General features: G+C 40.2%; 1 protein-coding gene across 1 annotated transcript in view; it reads left to right on the forward strand.

Moving 5' to 3' along the window:
* Positions 1 to 17,899, forward strand: part of ZGRF1 (zinc finger GRF-type containing 1) — a 75,343-nt gene that overhangs the window by 26,673 nt on the left and 30,771 nt on the right. The window contains exons 9-14 of the mRNA XM_075543910.1: positions 250 to 327; positions 9,724 to 9,826; positions 9,918 to 10,012; positions 10,914 to 11,037; positions 15,665 to 16,317; positions 17,101 to 17,239. Coding sequence (XP_075400025.1) covers positions 250 to 327; positions 9,724 to 9,826; positions 9,918 to 10,012; positions 10,914 to 11,037; positions 15,665 to 16,317; positions 17,101 to 17,239 — 1,192 coding nt within the window. The remainder of the gene's footprint in view (positions 1 to 249; positions 328 to 9,723; positions 9,827 to 9,917; positions 10,013 to 10,913; positions 11,038 to 15,664; positions 16,318 to 17,100; positions 17,240 to 17,899) is intronic.

A 17,899-nucleotide genomic window follows, 5' to 3' on the forward strand; every position in this document is an offset into this window, starting at 1 on the left:
CCAAGGAGAAATCTGGTGGTTTTGAACTACTGACCTTATGATTAATGAGTAACCTACATCACCACCTGCTTCTGTGTGTGTGTGTGTGTGTGTGTGTGTTTGTAGAAAAAGAGAACTACAATGGAGATGCCCTTAAATATATTTTCAAGGGTAAATCTAACTAACATTTTGAAAGTGTTTTTTCTATCAAATTTATAAACCACCTGCAAAACTACCCTAGTTTATAGATGTGTTGGTATTTTATTCTAGTTTGCTACATTGGGAAGTGAAGAAAAGAATGCTTTTCTATCTGTTATTCCTAAACAGATAGAGACCTGTGACCCTAAGGTAAAGTTTCTCAAGAACCTTGACTTTCTAACCTACTATGTTTTCCTCTTAATATCCCCATAAGCTGAAAGTCAGTGAGCATAATAAATTGGTCTTGAATTTTCTCTACTAAAAACGATCTAATAATGCAGTGTATGCAGTATTCATATTAAGAACAGACACAAAGCCATGTAGAGTACTATAAATGACTGTTATGTGGAGAACAAACTTAACTTAGAGTCTAATCCACAACCTCTGATTTTAAGTGCATATATAGAAGTGAAGATACTGGGGGCCGACTTGGCACACCTCACAGCAACAGTAACTCAGGTTTAATCAGAACTACCCAAATTCCAAAGCTGTCCAATCAAATCCCACCCCAAGGACCCTGTAAGACGGTAGACTGCCTCAGGGTTGGCAGGGCTCTTCGTCTGTACAGAAGGCAGCCACTGGTTTCGAAGTGCTATCCAACTCTGAGCAGCTGGGCACCTTCCTACGTTCTCAGGACTCCTGGGGACAATCTAGGCCACGGCAAAGAGTGATAGAAGTAGCAGCACAGAGAGGCTTCACTTTGTAAATGGTGGTGCTCTTCCTAAAGCTCAGTCGGCTTCTGGAAGAATCTTCCTGACAGCATACGTAAAGGGGCCTCGAAATATCCGTGGAAAAATAGAATGAAAAGATAATGGAATTTTCCCACCCACTTTTTGAAATTCCCTCATATTTGCTTGTGGGTCAGCAACAACAACAAAACCAGAAATATCCAGTTCCTAACGACTTTTAAAAAATGAAACATGAAAAGAAAACAAACCAAAAAAATGAAATGTGTTTTTATCTTCAGAGGGATATTTTCAATAAAAGTCTTGTAAGGAGCATTTTGGATTTTATTTTCCTTACAAATGTGTGATTTAGAATCTTCATTGTAGACTAAGTATATTCCAGTGATAAATTATTATCATTTGGTTAATTGATCACTTGGAAATAAATGAGCCCTTTTTTGTACATTCACTTGTCTGTATTCCAGGAGAAAGAGGAGGCTGTTTGCTCCCGTGGAGATTTACAGTCTCAGAAACCCTACTTAGGACTGCTATGACTTGGTGGCAGTGGGTTATTGGCAAATCTTTTTCCATGTGTAGGAAGAAGGCTGCCACCTAGTGTGAAGTAAACCTCTTAGAACCCTCAAGGGGGCAGCAGAGGAAGCAATTTGAGGGGATTGCTGAGGAGATGCATGATCCTCACTGAGGTGCAAGCCTGTGCAGGGGCCATGTGCCTAGGTCTTCATTCTTAGAGCAACAGGCAATGACATATTCTGCTGGCAGTAGAGAACCTACTACCCATCTTGTTTTAAGCTTGGTAGTTTGTGAAAGCCCTAAGGGAAGAAAACTGCATGCGTCCTGTATTCCTTCCCTTTCTATCATCTGTTAGTTGATTGCATCTTACATGCCACGCACCGTGTTGCATACAGGCAATACCAAGACAAAGCAAAGAGGCCTCTGCCCTCAAGGAGCTTGCTCCTTGCCATCAGTCCATCCGGACTCATAGAGACCCTATAGGTCAGGGTCCAACTGACCCATGAGTTGCCAAGGCTGGAACTGCTTACGGAAGTAGAAAGCTTGGTCTTTCTCCTGCAGAGTGCCTAGTGGTTTCAAACTGCCCCTCTTGAGGATTGCAGCCCAGTGTGGAACCACTACACGACACCACCAGGGTTCCCAACCACTACACGACACCACCAGGGTTCCCAAGGAGCTTACAGTACAGTGCATATGCAGAAAAGAGTAGATTTTTGGAGGAAAGTGTAATTAGTCTATACTGGAAAGCTGTATATAGTAAAAGCATAGGGAAGGAAGCAACCCAGTCTCTCTATTCCCCTGTTCATAGTAAGATAATTCATAATTGTTTTTGTTGAAGACAATAAACCAATACATTTAAGAAAATTTAGTGTTAACACATGTTTTAGGGTTCCTGGTTTGTTGCACTTGTAGTTCTATTTAATAGAAAGCTGAATTATGTATTAATATCTATGTGAATTAGATGTACATATCAATATGTCCTTCGGCAGTTCTCCTTTGTAATAATTTACCTATAGCTTGTTGAGTTTCAAGGGCACCAAGTTAAAGGGTCAGCGACCAGTGCTGTGATGGCCAGAGGGCACAGCTCACGGCGGGCTTGCAGTCCACTCCCACGTAGGCTAGACCATGAAGATAGTCTGACAGACTCTCGTTTCCCAACATCCGAGCGGCCTGGCACGGCCATGCAGATTGACTTCTTGCAGGTAAAAATATTCTTATAGTTGCATCTTACCAAATGCCTTACATATTCTGAAGTGAATATAATTAGATGAATCTTTGTATGGTGATAAGCTAAAAAAAGGAGTTCTGTAAAATAAGGTGATGCCTTATATCTTAGCTCAAGCTACATGAGACAAACATACTTTATTTGAAAGCTTTACTGCCCAGCAGGAGTTAAGAAGATATTTTTTCTTTTTTCCTTTTTCTCTTTAACCATGAGACACATTTAAAATGTCTTCATAGATTGTGTGTGCACAGCTGAGTAATTACCACCATCAGCATCCCAGAAGCTCCCCTCCTGCTCCCTTCCAACCACTCTCCCTTCCCTTGCCCCAGAGATAACCAGTATGCTGACTTTTAACATCATGTAGTAGTTGTTTTAGAAATTAAATTAATGGAATAATACAAAAAAACCCAAAATTTTACCATCAAGCCAATTCCAACTTATAGTGACCTAATAGGACAGATGATCCTGTGGGTTTCCAAGGCTTTTTTTTGTTTGTTTGTTGGCTTGTTTTTGGTGGAGTGCAATATATTTATTTTCCCCAAGAGTTTTATTGGTACCTAATTTGCTTATCATATAATTCAATACTTCGATTGTTCAGTCAATCAAGGAGAATAGTACAATCACCACATCAATCTTAGAGCATCCCACCCCCACCCCATGGTTAGTTAAATGGACTGTAAACCAGTTCTAGTGCTGCCTCCCACCTCCCGCCTTCATTGTTGACTCCTGAAATCCCCTTTCTCTCTTTATCTCCCACGCCCTGCCCCCACATTCTCTATTCCCCCTTGCAGCAGCTGTTCTCATGATGCACCCCCTCCTCCTGGGCTTCACAGCTGGGAAGCCCAACAGATAGCAATAAAAAGCAACATCACACACAGTAAGGCGGTAAGGACAAAATCATAATAGTGAGGCTATAAATCTTTATGGGAGCAGAAAGCCTCCTTCTCCCTCAGAGCGGCTGATGGATTTGAACTACTGAGCTTGCGGTTAGCAATCCAACTCCCACTATGCTCCAGTGTACCTGCAGCAGAGTGATAGCACAGCATATTCTTCGAGTCTGGTTCCTGTTGAGCGCCGTGTCCTGAAACTCGTGCAGCTGCTATTCTCCCTTTCATTGCTGGGTCGTGTTCCGTTGTGTGAATACACTTCAGTAGAGCCATTCTGCAGTTGGTTGGGTGCCTGCATTTGGGGCTATCACAGCTAATGTTACGTTAAGCATTCTTTTAAAAATATGTGTGTTATTGTGGTTTGTGTGAGAGTTCACAGAGTGCACGAGACATTAGCCATGTGGACGCATTTTGTTTCGTGAGAGTAGGTGCGATTCCCTCAGGAACAGCACTCTTCCCAACACCCCCCCCCCCCACGCTGTGTCCGTTTGTCCTTGTTTCCTGCCCCTTCCTGGCGAGCAGTGAACATTTTTATTCACATGATATAAAAGACTACACACTGTATATTCAAGGTCTTATCTTCTTAATACCATGGACTGGGCATGCAGAGGGTTTTTTCCCCATCTCTTTGGTGTAAGTCCAGCCGTGTTTTGAAATTTTTTGTTTCTTTAGTAACTTACTCTCCACACTTGTTTGTTTTAGTTCTTACCCTTTTTGTAGAACTTCGGTCCTAGTGGCTCCTGTGTATTTTCATGATTTCCGAGTCATTTAATGAATAGGAGGGCAAATGAGCTCACGTCCCTTGGGCCCCACTGAGTAGCTTTGACATTCCTCTTACTGTCAAGTCTGTAACAGTTTCTTTGCTCTTAACAGTGCACTATGAAAAAAAAAAAATAATGCACTATGATTCAGGCTTGCTGGGTTTTGTCAGAGATAGAATTTGTCTCTTTTTCTCATTTCTTGTGGGGTTTTGGTAAGGACAATTAAATTAGCTTAGTACAAACCTTGTATTGATAAAGAAATGTGTCCATTTGCTTTATTCAGATTTTCACTCAAGTCAGTTATGCTAATATACTTTATCTCTAGTCTGTCAAACGAATCCCTGGTGGCATAGTGGTACTGAGCTGGACTGCTAACCTCAGGTCAGTAGTTCGAAACCACCAGCCACTTTCTACTCCCATGAAGAGTTACAGCCTCAGAGACTCATGGAGGCAGTTCTAGCTTGTCCTTTAGAGTCACCGTGAGTTGGCATCAACTCGATGGTAGTGAGTTTGGTTTTTGTTTGATCCTGTCAAAATGTTCTAAAGTAAAATGACTGGACTTACCAATGGAGAGCAGTGCTATTGTAAATAAATATGAGATTACTGGTACATAGAAGTTTTTGAATTAAAAAGAAAATCTGTGTTTTCTAGCAGATTAGCATTGATTATAAGAAGCACCTTTATGCTTCCGTGTTCTTGCTACTGTGAATAGTGTTACAATGAATATGGTGTGCGTATATCTATTTGTGCCGTGGCTCTGGTTTCTGCTAACACTGGACTGGTAAGCGTAGTGATTATATGTTAGGCTGATAACCACAGGTCAGTAGTTTGAAGCCATTAGCCAGTCCATGGGAGAAAAATGAAGCTTTCTGCTCCCATAAAGAGTGACAGTCTTGGAAGCTCACAGGGGCAGTTCTCCCTTGTCCTATAGGGTCACTCTGAGTTGGCATCCACTCAGAGACAGTGAGTTTGGTTGGTTTTGTGGCAGGCATAAGGTTGGTGGTTCATACCCACCAGTACTTCATGGTAGAAAGTTGTGGATCCTGTAAAGGTTTACAGGTTGCTATGAATCAGAATCGACTTGATGGCAGTGGGTTTTTGCTTGCTGGTTTGTTTTTGTTTATATGTACCGAATAGAGGGTATATAGTATTTCTATGTCCAGCTTCTGAGGAAGCACCATGCTACTTTGCTCAGTGACTGTGCGACTGTTCTGTAGGCCCCCAGCAGACTCTGAGGAGTCCAACTCTGAACCTTTGCCACCGTTGGTGTTTTGAACTTTGCTATTGATGCTGAGTTGAAGTGACCGCTCATTGTTGCTTAGATTTGCATCTCTAGGATGGTTAATGATCATGACCATTCCTTTATAGGTTTGTTGGATGCCTGAATGTTTTCTATGGTGAAGTATCTGTTCATGCCATCTGTTCATTTTTATTTTGGATTATTTGTCATCATCTTGTTGAGGTGTTGAAGTTTTCTAGAGATTCTAGAGGTTAGTCCCTCGTGTGCGATGTCATTGCCAAAAATTTGCCCCAATTTGTGTTTTTTCTTTTCCTCTCTTTTGGTGAAATCTACCATGTAAGACCTAAAGGGCAGTATGTACCCATGAATAAAGTTCATAGGATTAGGTAAGGTGAGGGGTGGAAACAGGGCACGCGGGGAAGAAGAGAGTTATGCAATGGGACATTGAAGGGGCTGCGGGGAGGCATTGAAACAATGTGTGTGAACTGCTGAGTATGATCCTGGCGCAGCTCGCTCTCCGTCTTTGTTTCTAACAGTTTTATTGGCCCTTCACACGTCATGCAATTCCATAGTTCAGTCTCGTCAAGAAGCAATGTACAATAATCACCAGTCGATCCTAGAACCTTTCCCTCTTCTTGTACTCATTGTTATCTGTGTTATTACTAGTTTTTTAATTGTGGCAGCAACGTGCAGAACAAAGCAATCTCCAGTTCAGCAACCCACACATGTACAATTCAGTGCCCTTGATAATACTCTTCGCGTCATATCACAATCATTGATATCCTTTTCCAAATTATTCCATCACCATTAACATAAACTCACTGCTCCGCTAAGCAACCACTCTTCCTCCTTCACCCGCGGTAACCCATGTCAATTTGGTTTCTTTCTTTTTCAGTAGTTTTCTTGATATAATATTCACATATCATGTACTGCCATAGTTAAATCTTTTTTTTTTTTTTAGTTACGGGGTTTAATATTAGGTTTACAGAAATTTCTTTTTTTAAAATAATTTTACTGGGGGCTCATACAACTCTTATCACAATCCATACATACATCCATTGTGTCAAGCGCATTTGTACCTATGTTGCCATCATCATTCTCAAAACATTTGCTTTCTACTTGAGCCCTTGGTATCAGTTCCTCATTTTCCCCCTCCATCTCCGCCTAACCTCCCTCACAAAGCCTTGATAATTTATAAATTATTATTTTGTCATGTCTTACACTGTCCGACATCTCCCTTCATCCACTTACCTGTTGTCCGGCCCCAGGGAAGGGGTTATATGTAGGTCCTTGTGATTGGTTCCCCCTTTCTACCCCACATACCCCGACCCTCCCGGTATCGCCACTCTCACCACTGGTCCTGAGGTGTTCATCTGTCCTGGATTCCCTGTGTTTCCGTTTCCTATCTGTACTAGTGTACATCCTCTGGCCTGGGCAGATTTGTAAGGTAGAATTGGCATGATAGTGGGGAGAGGCAGCATTAAAGAACTAGAGGAAAGTTGTATTTTTAATCGTGATTACACTGTACCCTGACTGGCTCATCTCCTCCCCATGACCCTTCTTTAAGGGATGTCCAGTTACCTACAGATGGGCTTTGGGACCCCACTCTGCACTTCTCTTTCACAATGATATGATTTTTTGTTCTTTGATGCCCGATACCTGATCCCATCGACACCTCATGATCACACAGGCTGGTGTGCTTCTTCCATGTGGGCTTTGTTGCTTCTGAGTTAGATGGCCGTTTGTTTACCTTCAAGCCTTTAAGACCCCAGATGCTATATCTTTTGATAGCCAGGCACCATCAGCTTTCTTCACCACATTTGTGTATGCACCCATTTGTCTTCAGCGATTGTGTTGGGCCTAGAGCAGTTCTTTCATCTCTCCCTCTTCTAGCCCACAGTGTGCAGGAAGTACCTGCCATAGCTGTGCTTGTAAACCACCTCTCCCAGGGTCCTGGCCACCATACTGTGATCTTCGTGGTGACATTTAAACAGCAGAATTACTGTTACCTGTCTCATCATAAAGCATATCTAAACTCACACTGCACACAGCCATTTGAGTGGCTAACATGTGAACAGTGTGCCTGCATTCACACGTGGGCCAGCAAAGCCAACTAGGCCACAGCTGCTCTCTGGGCTGTGTGGTTGTTTGCTGCTGTCAAGTCTCCCAACTCATGTGGCTGTTAAGGGGGCATGCAGTTAGTTCCAACACATAGCCACACTGTGAACAACCGGGTGAAACACTGCCCGGTCCTATGCCGGCCTAATTGTCCTCCATCCCATAGTGACCCATATGTGCACAGTAGGGCTATTCTATAGGTTTTCAAGGTTACAACCTTTTTGATTTAATTTAGACTGAACTTTTTATTGGCGTTTGGGCGAAAGCGTACAGAAAGTTTTCCATTTAGCAATTTATACACATTTTCTTTTGTGACTTAGGTTGCATCTACCCCCCCCCCCCCAAGTGTAATAGTGCAAATACTGCCCTGCAGGTCTTGAATGGTTGAATTTTCTAATGAGTCCATTCCTCCTGGGATTATTATTCACATTATACACCAGTCTCTTTGACTGCAAGCTGATCCCCTGGGGAGGGCTTGTTTCCCGGCTTGGCCGGTATTCAAGGGCCACAGTGCCTGGGGTTCTCCCCTCCTCCACATTAGTATGCCTGGTCTTCTTTTATGATTTTGAGTTTTTTCTATTTTTTTTCCCACCTCCACTCTGTCTAGAACCTTTTGTGATCCCAATCAGAGAGGTCCCGAGTAGAAGCCTAGTACCATCTGGTTGTTCTGGGCTCAGGCTAGTGGAGGCTTTGGTTCACATGGACAGTTCATCCTTTGGTCTAATTACTTGTTTGAGCCAGTGCTTTTCTTCCCTCTTCTTTGTTCTGCATGGTGAAATACCAAAGTTGCATCTTAGATGGTCACTCTAAGAGGTGGGGGGGGGGGGTCAAACCGATTGCCCCGAGGGCTGCCAGTTGGACACCTGTGCTCTAAGCATCACTCCGCCAGAGGACGCTAGAGACCACTCATTATGGACTGTGTTATGCAAATTGACCTAGATGCCGCTCAAGGAGATGGATTATGAGATTTTTAAACCTTTGCCCCGTTTGCTCTACTATATCCATGGATGTATTTGAAGCTCATGCAGATACATACATAGAAATGTCTTCTGCATCACCTCTGTCTACTCATGAACGCACTCCCATTCACCTTCCCACATCAGTTCAGCTAGGTTGCCAGCCTACGTATCTATTCAGAGAAGCTGTAACCTTCTGGAACAGGTTGCCAGGCCTCTCTTCTGAGGCAAAAAGGCCTGGTGGATTAAGCATCGGACTGCTAAGGTTATCTGTTCAAAACAACCAGCCACTTTGCAGGAGAAAAATGAGGCTTTCTGCTCCCATAAAGATTGACAGCCTTGGAAACCCAAAAGGGCAGTTCTACTCTGTCCTCTAGGGTCACTACGCATTAGAATTGACTTGATACCAGTGAGTTTTTTATCTTCCAGTGCACTTCTAGGTGTCCACCAAGCACCTGGACTATCAACATGCAAAACTGCCAGCACTTCTCAGTTGTATCCCTATTTTAGAGATGTTGAAATGCAGAGAAATATGTCAGAAGAATTTATGAAATATAATGTGCTCTTTTCCCTGAATAAAACTGGCATTATACATGTTTTTGTTGAGTCCAACTCTGCAAGCCTGTTGCACAACAAACATTCCGTCGTACTGCACCATCTCCATGATCATTCATTGTTATGTTTTAGCCTATCGTTGTAGCCACTGTGTCGATCCATCCTCTTAACCATCCTCCTCTTTTTTACTGGCTCCCCACTGTGTGTCTGTGTCTCTGTTAATATCTGTTGATATTCATCCATATACATCTATTTCTAAATTATAACTATATTCATATATGTGTAGTATAAATCTATATATATATGAGTGTGTGTGTGTGTGTGTGTGTGTGTTCTGTAGGGTCTCTGGGTGACAAAATAGTAAAGCACTGGACTGATAACTGAAAGATTGATGGCTCAGACCCACACAGAGGTGCTTTGGTTGCAATGCCTGGTGATTTGCTTCTGAGAGGTCACACCCTTGAAAACCCTGTGGAGCCGTGTTATTCTGCACACATTGAGTTCAAATCAACTCAACGGCAACTAACAGCACGTATATCTCCATACACAAAACATATGTATGTTTTCTTTTTATTAAATAAATTGATATATAGATCTCTGTTTTTTAGTTTGCAGATAAAGAAAATGTTCCAAAAGAAGACATGAGCTTTAATATGGAGGAACATTTTCAAATGATAGCAGAGTCTGATAAAGACTCCATTGAGAATGATTGTAAGTAAAATTATAAGTAAAATTTAGCAAAGCTATTTAGCACCGAATAAAAGATCATGTAACGAAATATGCTTTCTTTTTTCTCCCATAGCAATTTCAGGTTTCCCTTCTATAAATTCAGAGCATTCATATTATTTGGATTATAATTTCAATTCAGCAGAGAGAACTGTGTGGGAAGCTAATCAGGTATAATATGAACAGAATCCTGATAGTTTAGAATCAAAAATCAATGACAGCCTTGCAATAAATCAATCTAGTTAGAAACTGAAAGAATAAAGTTATGATTGGTTGACATTTTTAAGTATAATCAAAAGTTTTATTAGCAATTAAACAATATTATTTTAGTGGTGAAACTGATGAGTGATTTCTGTCAGAAGTAAGAACAAGATAGGGATGATTGCCCTTTCCTTTTTTATTTGAAGATGTTTTGAGAAATTCAATATGACATGAAATGAATAATCTTTTCTACTAACATGTCAGAAAAGAATAAACAAAATTTAGAGGAATCAGGAAGTAATAGAAGGTTAGGAAGAATTTAATAAAGGAACTGAAGATAAGAAAATAATTAATTTCCTAACCCACTTAGAAAATATCATAGAAAAGAATCACAGAAATAACAAATAACACAAAATGCCAAGTCATAATCTTAACTAGAAATGTATAGGACATACAAGAAATAGATAGACTATGAAATTTTACTGTGAAACAAAATTATGAGTAAATAGAAGCTTAACAACTGTATGTCAGGAACTTATAAAATATCACTGTCCCTGAAAACCAGCAGGGAGAGAGAGAGAGATTAATGAAGAGACAAAGAGAGTTAATTACTGTGTAGGAAACTGAGGAGTGGCTGGGAAAGTGAGTTTATTCTGTCCTCCTTGAAAGGTGCACCTATGGTTCCTTTCCCCATTGTAGCTCTACATAATAATTTGAAACAATTTTTATAGTATAGATAAATCTATCTGCAGATTTAAAAAAACTGGAAAATTTTTCCTTCCAACTATGTGGGGGAGAAATTCAATACGATTTTAGTTTGTAACTTTGTTTCTAATGATTCTCCCTTAAGCATTCCTTTCTTTTTGGATAGGAGACATGGAGAGAACAAAACGCTTCTACCCTGAGTCCTGTCTCTTCTTTTTCATTGACTCCAAGAGATGAGCACTTCGTTCGTGAATTCTCCGAGGAGTCCCTGAAAGCAAGATCGTTACCTGGTGACCTTCACTTTTTCACCTTGAAAGATGTTGTTGCCATGTCTGGCCTTAACATGAAGTTTCTCATTTGCGAACTTACTGCAGAACTAGAAATATTTTGAAACCAGCTTCAGTGTCATATCCACTGAAGGACTTTTTTAATCCTTTCTACTTTTTTACTTGTTCTGTTACAGATGGCCATTACTTTTATACAGGAGCTTCCAAAAGTTTGTGAGAGAAAAAAAGTCGATGTTCTTTTAACTCCATTTTCCCATAAACATTTTGAAGCCTCTCTTAACAATATGCCCAACTTGAACTGAGCTCCGTAGGATTTGCAAAAGCTCATTTCTCAGAAGTAAATTGTCAGGCCTTTCTTCCAGTGCCTTTGAGTAGACTTGAACCTTTAAACTTCCTGTTAGCAGCTGTACATCTTAACCATTTGTATCAACCAATGACTCCTTCTGGCTCCCTAAGCTGATTGCTGTCTACTTGAGTCTGACTTACAGAGACCCTGTAGGGTAGAGTAGAACAACTCAAGGGTTGCCCAGACTGTAAATCTTTACAAGAGCAAATAGCCTCACCTTTCTCCTTTGGAGTGACTGGTGGGTTTGAACCGCCAAAGTTTTTGTTAGCAGCTGAACTTGTAATCCACTGTGTCACCAGGACTCTAACAATATTAGGGCACTCTTAACTGCTGTTACTGCCCTGGCCATTTCCAGCCCTCTTTTCATATGAAAACATATTGTGTGTCTCTTAGAGTCATGTCATGCTTTAATAAGTATAAGCATCCTATCTGCTCACTTTCTTTTCTTCGCTTTTACAATCTCACTAGTATAACTCCTTGATTATGAAGTTACGTTAGGAGAGTGAAAAAATTATAAGTCAGTACATGTGATGATGGGTGGATGATAGCAAACAAACAACTTTTTAATGGGAATGGTTGTTGAGTTGGAGACGACTTAGTGGATATGGCTGGAAGGCAAGAGGGTTAGGAAGAGGGAAATTAGAGCTTCAGTATGGGAGGAATTGGGTATATTCTAGAATAGGTAAAACGTATTGGAGAATTTTGAGTAAAGGAGTTACATGAGTGGGTCTGTACTTTAGAATCAGCATGACTACTTTTTTTTTTACTAGACTATAAGTCTATTTCTTTTAAGAATACACTATAAGGAGGTCAGTGCAATGTTTTAAATAAGAAATGTTATAACTTTGGCCAGGATAATAATTTTCATTGTTGTAAAATATAACCAATTTGTACAACTATCATCATTATTTATTTCTAAAAGTTTTTAATTACCCCAACCAGAAACTGACTACTCTTTTAACAATAACTCATTCTGCCATTCCCCACCCCCCAAGCCTCTGGTAACCTTAATAGACTGTTGTTATGCATTTCCCTACTGCATCTATTTCATGTAATTGGAATCTAGCTTTTTCACTTAGCATTGTTTTTTTCGAGGTTCATTCATATTTTAGTGTGTATCAGTACTTCATCTTGTTCTGTCCAAATAGCATTCCATTGTAAGGACACACCACATTTTGCTTATTGATTCTTTTGTTCATGGACACTTGGATTGATTCCATCTTTTGTGGATTTGATACCTTCTATAATGATTCCATCTCTTGTGAATACTGCTGGAATGAGCAGTAGTGTACAAGTAACTGAGTCTTCCGATTCTTTGGGCTATGTATTTAGAAATGGAATCACTGGGTCTTGTGGTAATTCTGGTTCCCACATCACTTTACAGGCTCACTAGCATTCAATGAGTGTTCTGATTTCTCATCCTCTCTAACCCTGATTTTCCAGTCTCTTTTGGTACTAGCCATCCTAATGGGTGTGAAGTGCTATCTCCTTGTGACTTTTACTACATTACATTTCCTTAGTGGACATATATTTATGTGCTTATTAGCACATGTCTTTTTTGGAAAAAATATCTATTCTAGTCCATTGTTCATTTATTAATTTAGTTGTTTGTCTCTTCATTGTTGAGTTGTGGGGGTTCTTTATGTACTCTGGAGAGTAATCTCTTCTCAGGTAGATGGTTGTCGAGTATGTATTGCCTGTTCTATAGGTTGGTAAAACCCTTTGATGCACTTTTACCCTGTCCTAAAGGTTACTATGAGTCGGCATCAACTCTATTGCTGTGAGTTTTTTGCGTGAGCAAGCAGTAAGGGAGCTAATCTGAGTATACCGTATATACTCTAATATAAACTGAGGCACCTAATTATTACCTGGGAAACCAGAAAAACTGATTGACTCGAGTATAAGCCTAGGGTTGAAAATGCAGAAGCTACTGGTGAGTTTCAACAATCAAAACAAATGAAAATAAAATGACTAAAAATTGAGACATCAGTGGGGTAATGTATTTAAATATTTATTTTAAATAAAAAGACAACAAATCATTTAACATTAGTAAACCAGCTCAGTAAGTGGAAAATAGGTTGTACAAAAACAATAAGGTATCAACCATGATACCTTAAGAGTACTATTCCCTGAGCTAAATCAGCAACCAAGCTAAAATGTAAAGAGTTAAAATCCTTCAAAACTGGATTCCTTATCATATCCGTATCCCAATGCAGAGCTTCAGCTGGTGTGAGGTCATCACAGACGCCGTCCTCACTGAGATCGCCGTCATCACCATCACTGCTGTCATTTTCATACAAAGCGCAGTCTTCACTGCCATCCATAGCATTACTAATACTACATTTCTGGAAGGCATGTCACACCGTGTCTTCTGGAATGTCTTCCATGCATCTCGAACCCACTTTGCTATTAACTCTATGTCAGGCTTCATGAGATTTCCTCCTTTTGTTAGTTGGGCTTGACCAGATGACATCCATTCATGCCACATCCTTCGCACACGGTCTTTAAAAGGCTTATTCAAAGATACATCCAGAGGCTGCAGTACAGATGTAAGCCCACCTGGAATAATGGCTAAAGTAACTTGACTAGATTTTGCCAAATTCCTTTTATGTCATCCAATAGGTGGGCTCTGAACATATCCCAAACAAGTAACAATGGCTTTTTCTTTAAGGCTGCTCCTGGTCGTTGGTTCCAAATTTCTTCCAGCCATTTTTTGTTCCTTCTTCATCCATCCAGCCTTTAACATGTGCACGCACAGTAATCTTGGTGGGAAATTGATCTTTTTAGGCAAGGTCTTTCTTTTAAAAATAATGACAGGATGCAGCTTAGTTCCATTAGCCAAACATGAGAGAACAACTGTAAAGTGTTTTTTATTTTATTTCCTGTGGTTTTGAAAAAAAAAATGGGTTTTTTTTCTCCTAAACTTGCCACAGATCTATTGCTTGGAAGATCAAGTCATGGCAGTTTCATCCATATTCCCAATATCTGCCAGGTCATAATTATACATCCTTCTTTGTTTTATAATAAATGACTGGAATAACGTAATTTTTTCTTCAAGGTCTTGTGGCAATTTCTGGGAAATCTTCGTCTTTGTTTCAAACTTAGTAGGCCAAACCTATTCATGAAGCGGGCACACCATCCTGCTGACGCAGCAAATTTTTCAATGCTTGGTGCTTTATATTTGTCATCCTTAGCCATTTATAGAGCACGTATGCGGATTCCCATGCCTGTTATGCAGTAACCATTTTGATGACACTCCATAACCCATTTATGCAATTCACTCTCTAGAACCCCATAAAAAGACGTTAAACCACAACAAGCTTTTTTAGCTTTTGGAATCTGTTCCAAGTCAGCCTTCATTTTCCACCACTCCCTCACTTGCTTTTCATCAACACAGAATTCCCTACTTGCAATACTATTATTGCTCTCTTCTGCTCTTGACACAACCTTTATTTTGAAACCAGCCTCATATGACCGGCGTTTTTGTTTTGGTTCAAGAGTATCATTTCTAATAGGATAAAAAAACAAGACTTTGAAAAACAACTTTCATGGTAATGCCGCCCCCCACGCCGCCCTGACGTGTTAGCTGGGAGGAGGTGGGGTGAATCCATGCGGGCGGGGGATGCAGGATGTGAATTAACACAGAGACCAGAGGGGAGAGACGGAGCACAGCCAGAGACACACCCTTACCAGTTCAGCTAGTAAGTGAATCACTACGGGTGCTTCTGCGAATTGGAGCCATCCATGTCATAGGACGACTCTGATTGGTTAGATGTGAGTAAACAAATATTCAAAGCCCTGCAGTGTCAGCAGGGCTTTGAATGAACAGTGGAGAAACGGCAATCACCAGTGAGATAATGGGCGCTCATCCCGTTACCTTGTGTGTGTGTGTGGGGGGGGGGCAGCGAGGTGTACCACTGACCCGTGTATAAGCTGAACCCCGGTTTTTCAGCACATTTTTTTTTGTGTTGAAAAACTCGGCTTACTCACGAATATATACAGTATGTGTGTAAAAAATTCCTCTTTATTTATATAAGCCAACAAACTCAAACCTCTTGCCAATTAAGCCAGTTCTTAATCATAGCTACTTTGTGGGACAGACAGGAACTTCTCAGAGTTTCTAGGGAGAAATCTTTAGGGAAGCCTCATGTTTCTCCCCGGAAGCCATGAAGCAGCTGGGGGGCTCTCAAAGTGCTGAACTTTGGCTGAGTAGCCCAACACTTCCTCAGTGACTGATTGTCTGATAGCACATTCTTATGTAACTAGCATTTTATTTCCTTTCAGGAATGAAAAATGTAAATTCTCTGAAGAAGAAGAACCATCATTCGCTTCCAATAGTAATTGGAACCCAAGTTCCACTCGTTACTTTACCTCCCACTGATGGGCCACCCACCATGGATTCCTACTCAAATGTGACCAGCTGTGACAAGCCAGCATCTTCTGATTCCCCTTTATGCAACTTGCCTGATGAGGCAGCATTTCTGTCTTCTAACTTTGAGTCTCAGGACCGAAGTGAGGCTTTTTTCTCTGAAAACTCTGGGGAAGAAATCCCAGGGAGTCTTTCACTTCTTAGTAATATTTCTTCCCAAAGCAAGTGGCTGAAATATCAGAACACACCCCAGTGTAACTCGACTACTCCGCACGAAGTTGGCAAGAACCTAAAAGACGTCTTTGCCAAGACTGTTCCTGAGACGCATTTTAGTGACCCGGGCGAAAGGCAGAGAGATGCTGGGCACACGCACTCTCTGGCCTCTGTGCGTTTGCAAAGGATAAAAGGCATGCTCTATCAACAGCAGCAGGATGCTAGCACCCATCATTTGGTTTCCAGAAAAGGAGCCTTCTCTCTGAATTTAGAGCAGACTCCCAAGACTGAAGAAATTCAGAATGTGTTAGGAGAGTCAGCCCACTACTACCGCAAGGGAACCGGAGATGTACAGGTGAGAACATGTACATGTTGGTACATGTTTTTCTAATAGTTATTGTGTGAATTTTAACAGACGAATTACCGAAGTGTATAGGAACACTGACTACCCTGGGAACACAGACGTAGACATAGAACTCTAACTGCAATCACATCATCTCCTTTGACTTAACTCTTTCCTAGTAGTTGTGAACATTAACTGAAATTGTATATTTGAAAGTACTTGGTACTGGGTCTAGCCTATAATAGGTACTTAATAAATTAAATCTCCTATGTCTCTTTCCACCAGTACTTCTCATTTTACTGAGTGTTTTCATTTTTCACAATTATTAGCTTAGTTTTGCTGATCAGATCATTGCTAGGGTGAAAGGGCAACTTATTACCCTCTGAGAATAGTTCCTACAGTCATAATCAGAAATAGAGAAATGTAATGATTCATTCACATCTTTATTTTTTTAATTCACATTTGCTTTATTTCACTCATGCACATTTGTTATTTTCCCTAGTTGTTTTCCACAGCAAAAGAATATCTCTTTTTTTTTTTTGCAAAAGAATATCTTAAAACTTAGTAAGAGGAAGACTAACAAAAGATTGTCTCTTAGAAATAAGAATGCTGTGCATAGTCATTCTTGCTATACTTAGTCTCTCATTTGAAATTAGAAAATGGTTTTCAAGGATTCTAAAAATTACACAATTAGTATGTTTTATTAAACATGCCTATAGAAAACAATTTGTTTATTAGTAAATAGTGGTTTTTTTTTCTGGATCTGTTATAATTATTTGAATTACTCCTTTTCAGGGGATAAATACCTCCGAGCTACTGTTCCCAAGTGGACAGGAAATAAAGTCCGCTTATCTTCCCCAAAGGCAAATTCACATACCAGCTGTTTTCCAGTCTCCTGCTCATTATAAGCAGATATTTACATCTTGCCTCATCGGTATGGCTGTTACCTTTTTATTTTGATTGATTACTGCTTAATAATAAGTAGCATAGCTGTTAAAAAGTGAAATATATTGTGAATTTTCTTATATCTTCCAAGTGGGATTTATCCTTTTCCATAGGTTTTCTCCTGTTTTTGACAATAACTTTAATTCTAGATTCAGGCCACAATTCAGTTTTAAAAGTGGGAAATGACAGCATTATGTTTTAAAATTATAGTTTTTTCATAATTAGAAATGTTTATTACTAACAGCTTTGTTAAATTAAGTGGAGACTTTTAAAATTAAGTGATAGTTTTATTTTATTTCTTACTAGGCAACTTATAATGTAAGCATTTTTATAATATACAATGTGATGGTACTTAGTATGTTCATAGTGTTACTCATCCAGTTTCTGGGTAGCTCCTAACCATTTCACCAGTTTAGTTTCTTAGGATTACTGTACTAAGACATTGCAGGTGGGTGGCTCTAAAGCACAGAGATTATTTTCTCAGTTCTAGAGGCGAGAAACTAACCCAGCGTGTGGTCAGGTGGTTTCCCTCTCCATGCTTTGAGAGAAGAGCAGACCCATAATTCTTTTCTAGGTTCTGGCGGCTGCTAATAGTCCTTGGCTTTACTCTGGTCATTAATGCATTTACTTCATGGTCCCATGTCTTTTC

Source organism: Tenrec ecaudatus, chromosome 3, assembly GCF_050624435.1.
Source record: "Tenrec ecaudatus isolate mTenEca1 chromosome 3, mTenEca1.hap1, whole genome shotgun sequence".
NCBI lineage: Eukaryota > Metazoa > Chordata > Mammalia > Afrosoricida > Tenrecidae > Tenrec > Tenrec ecaudatus.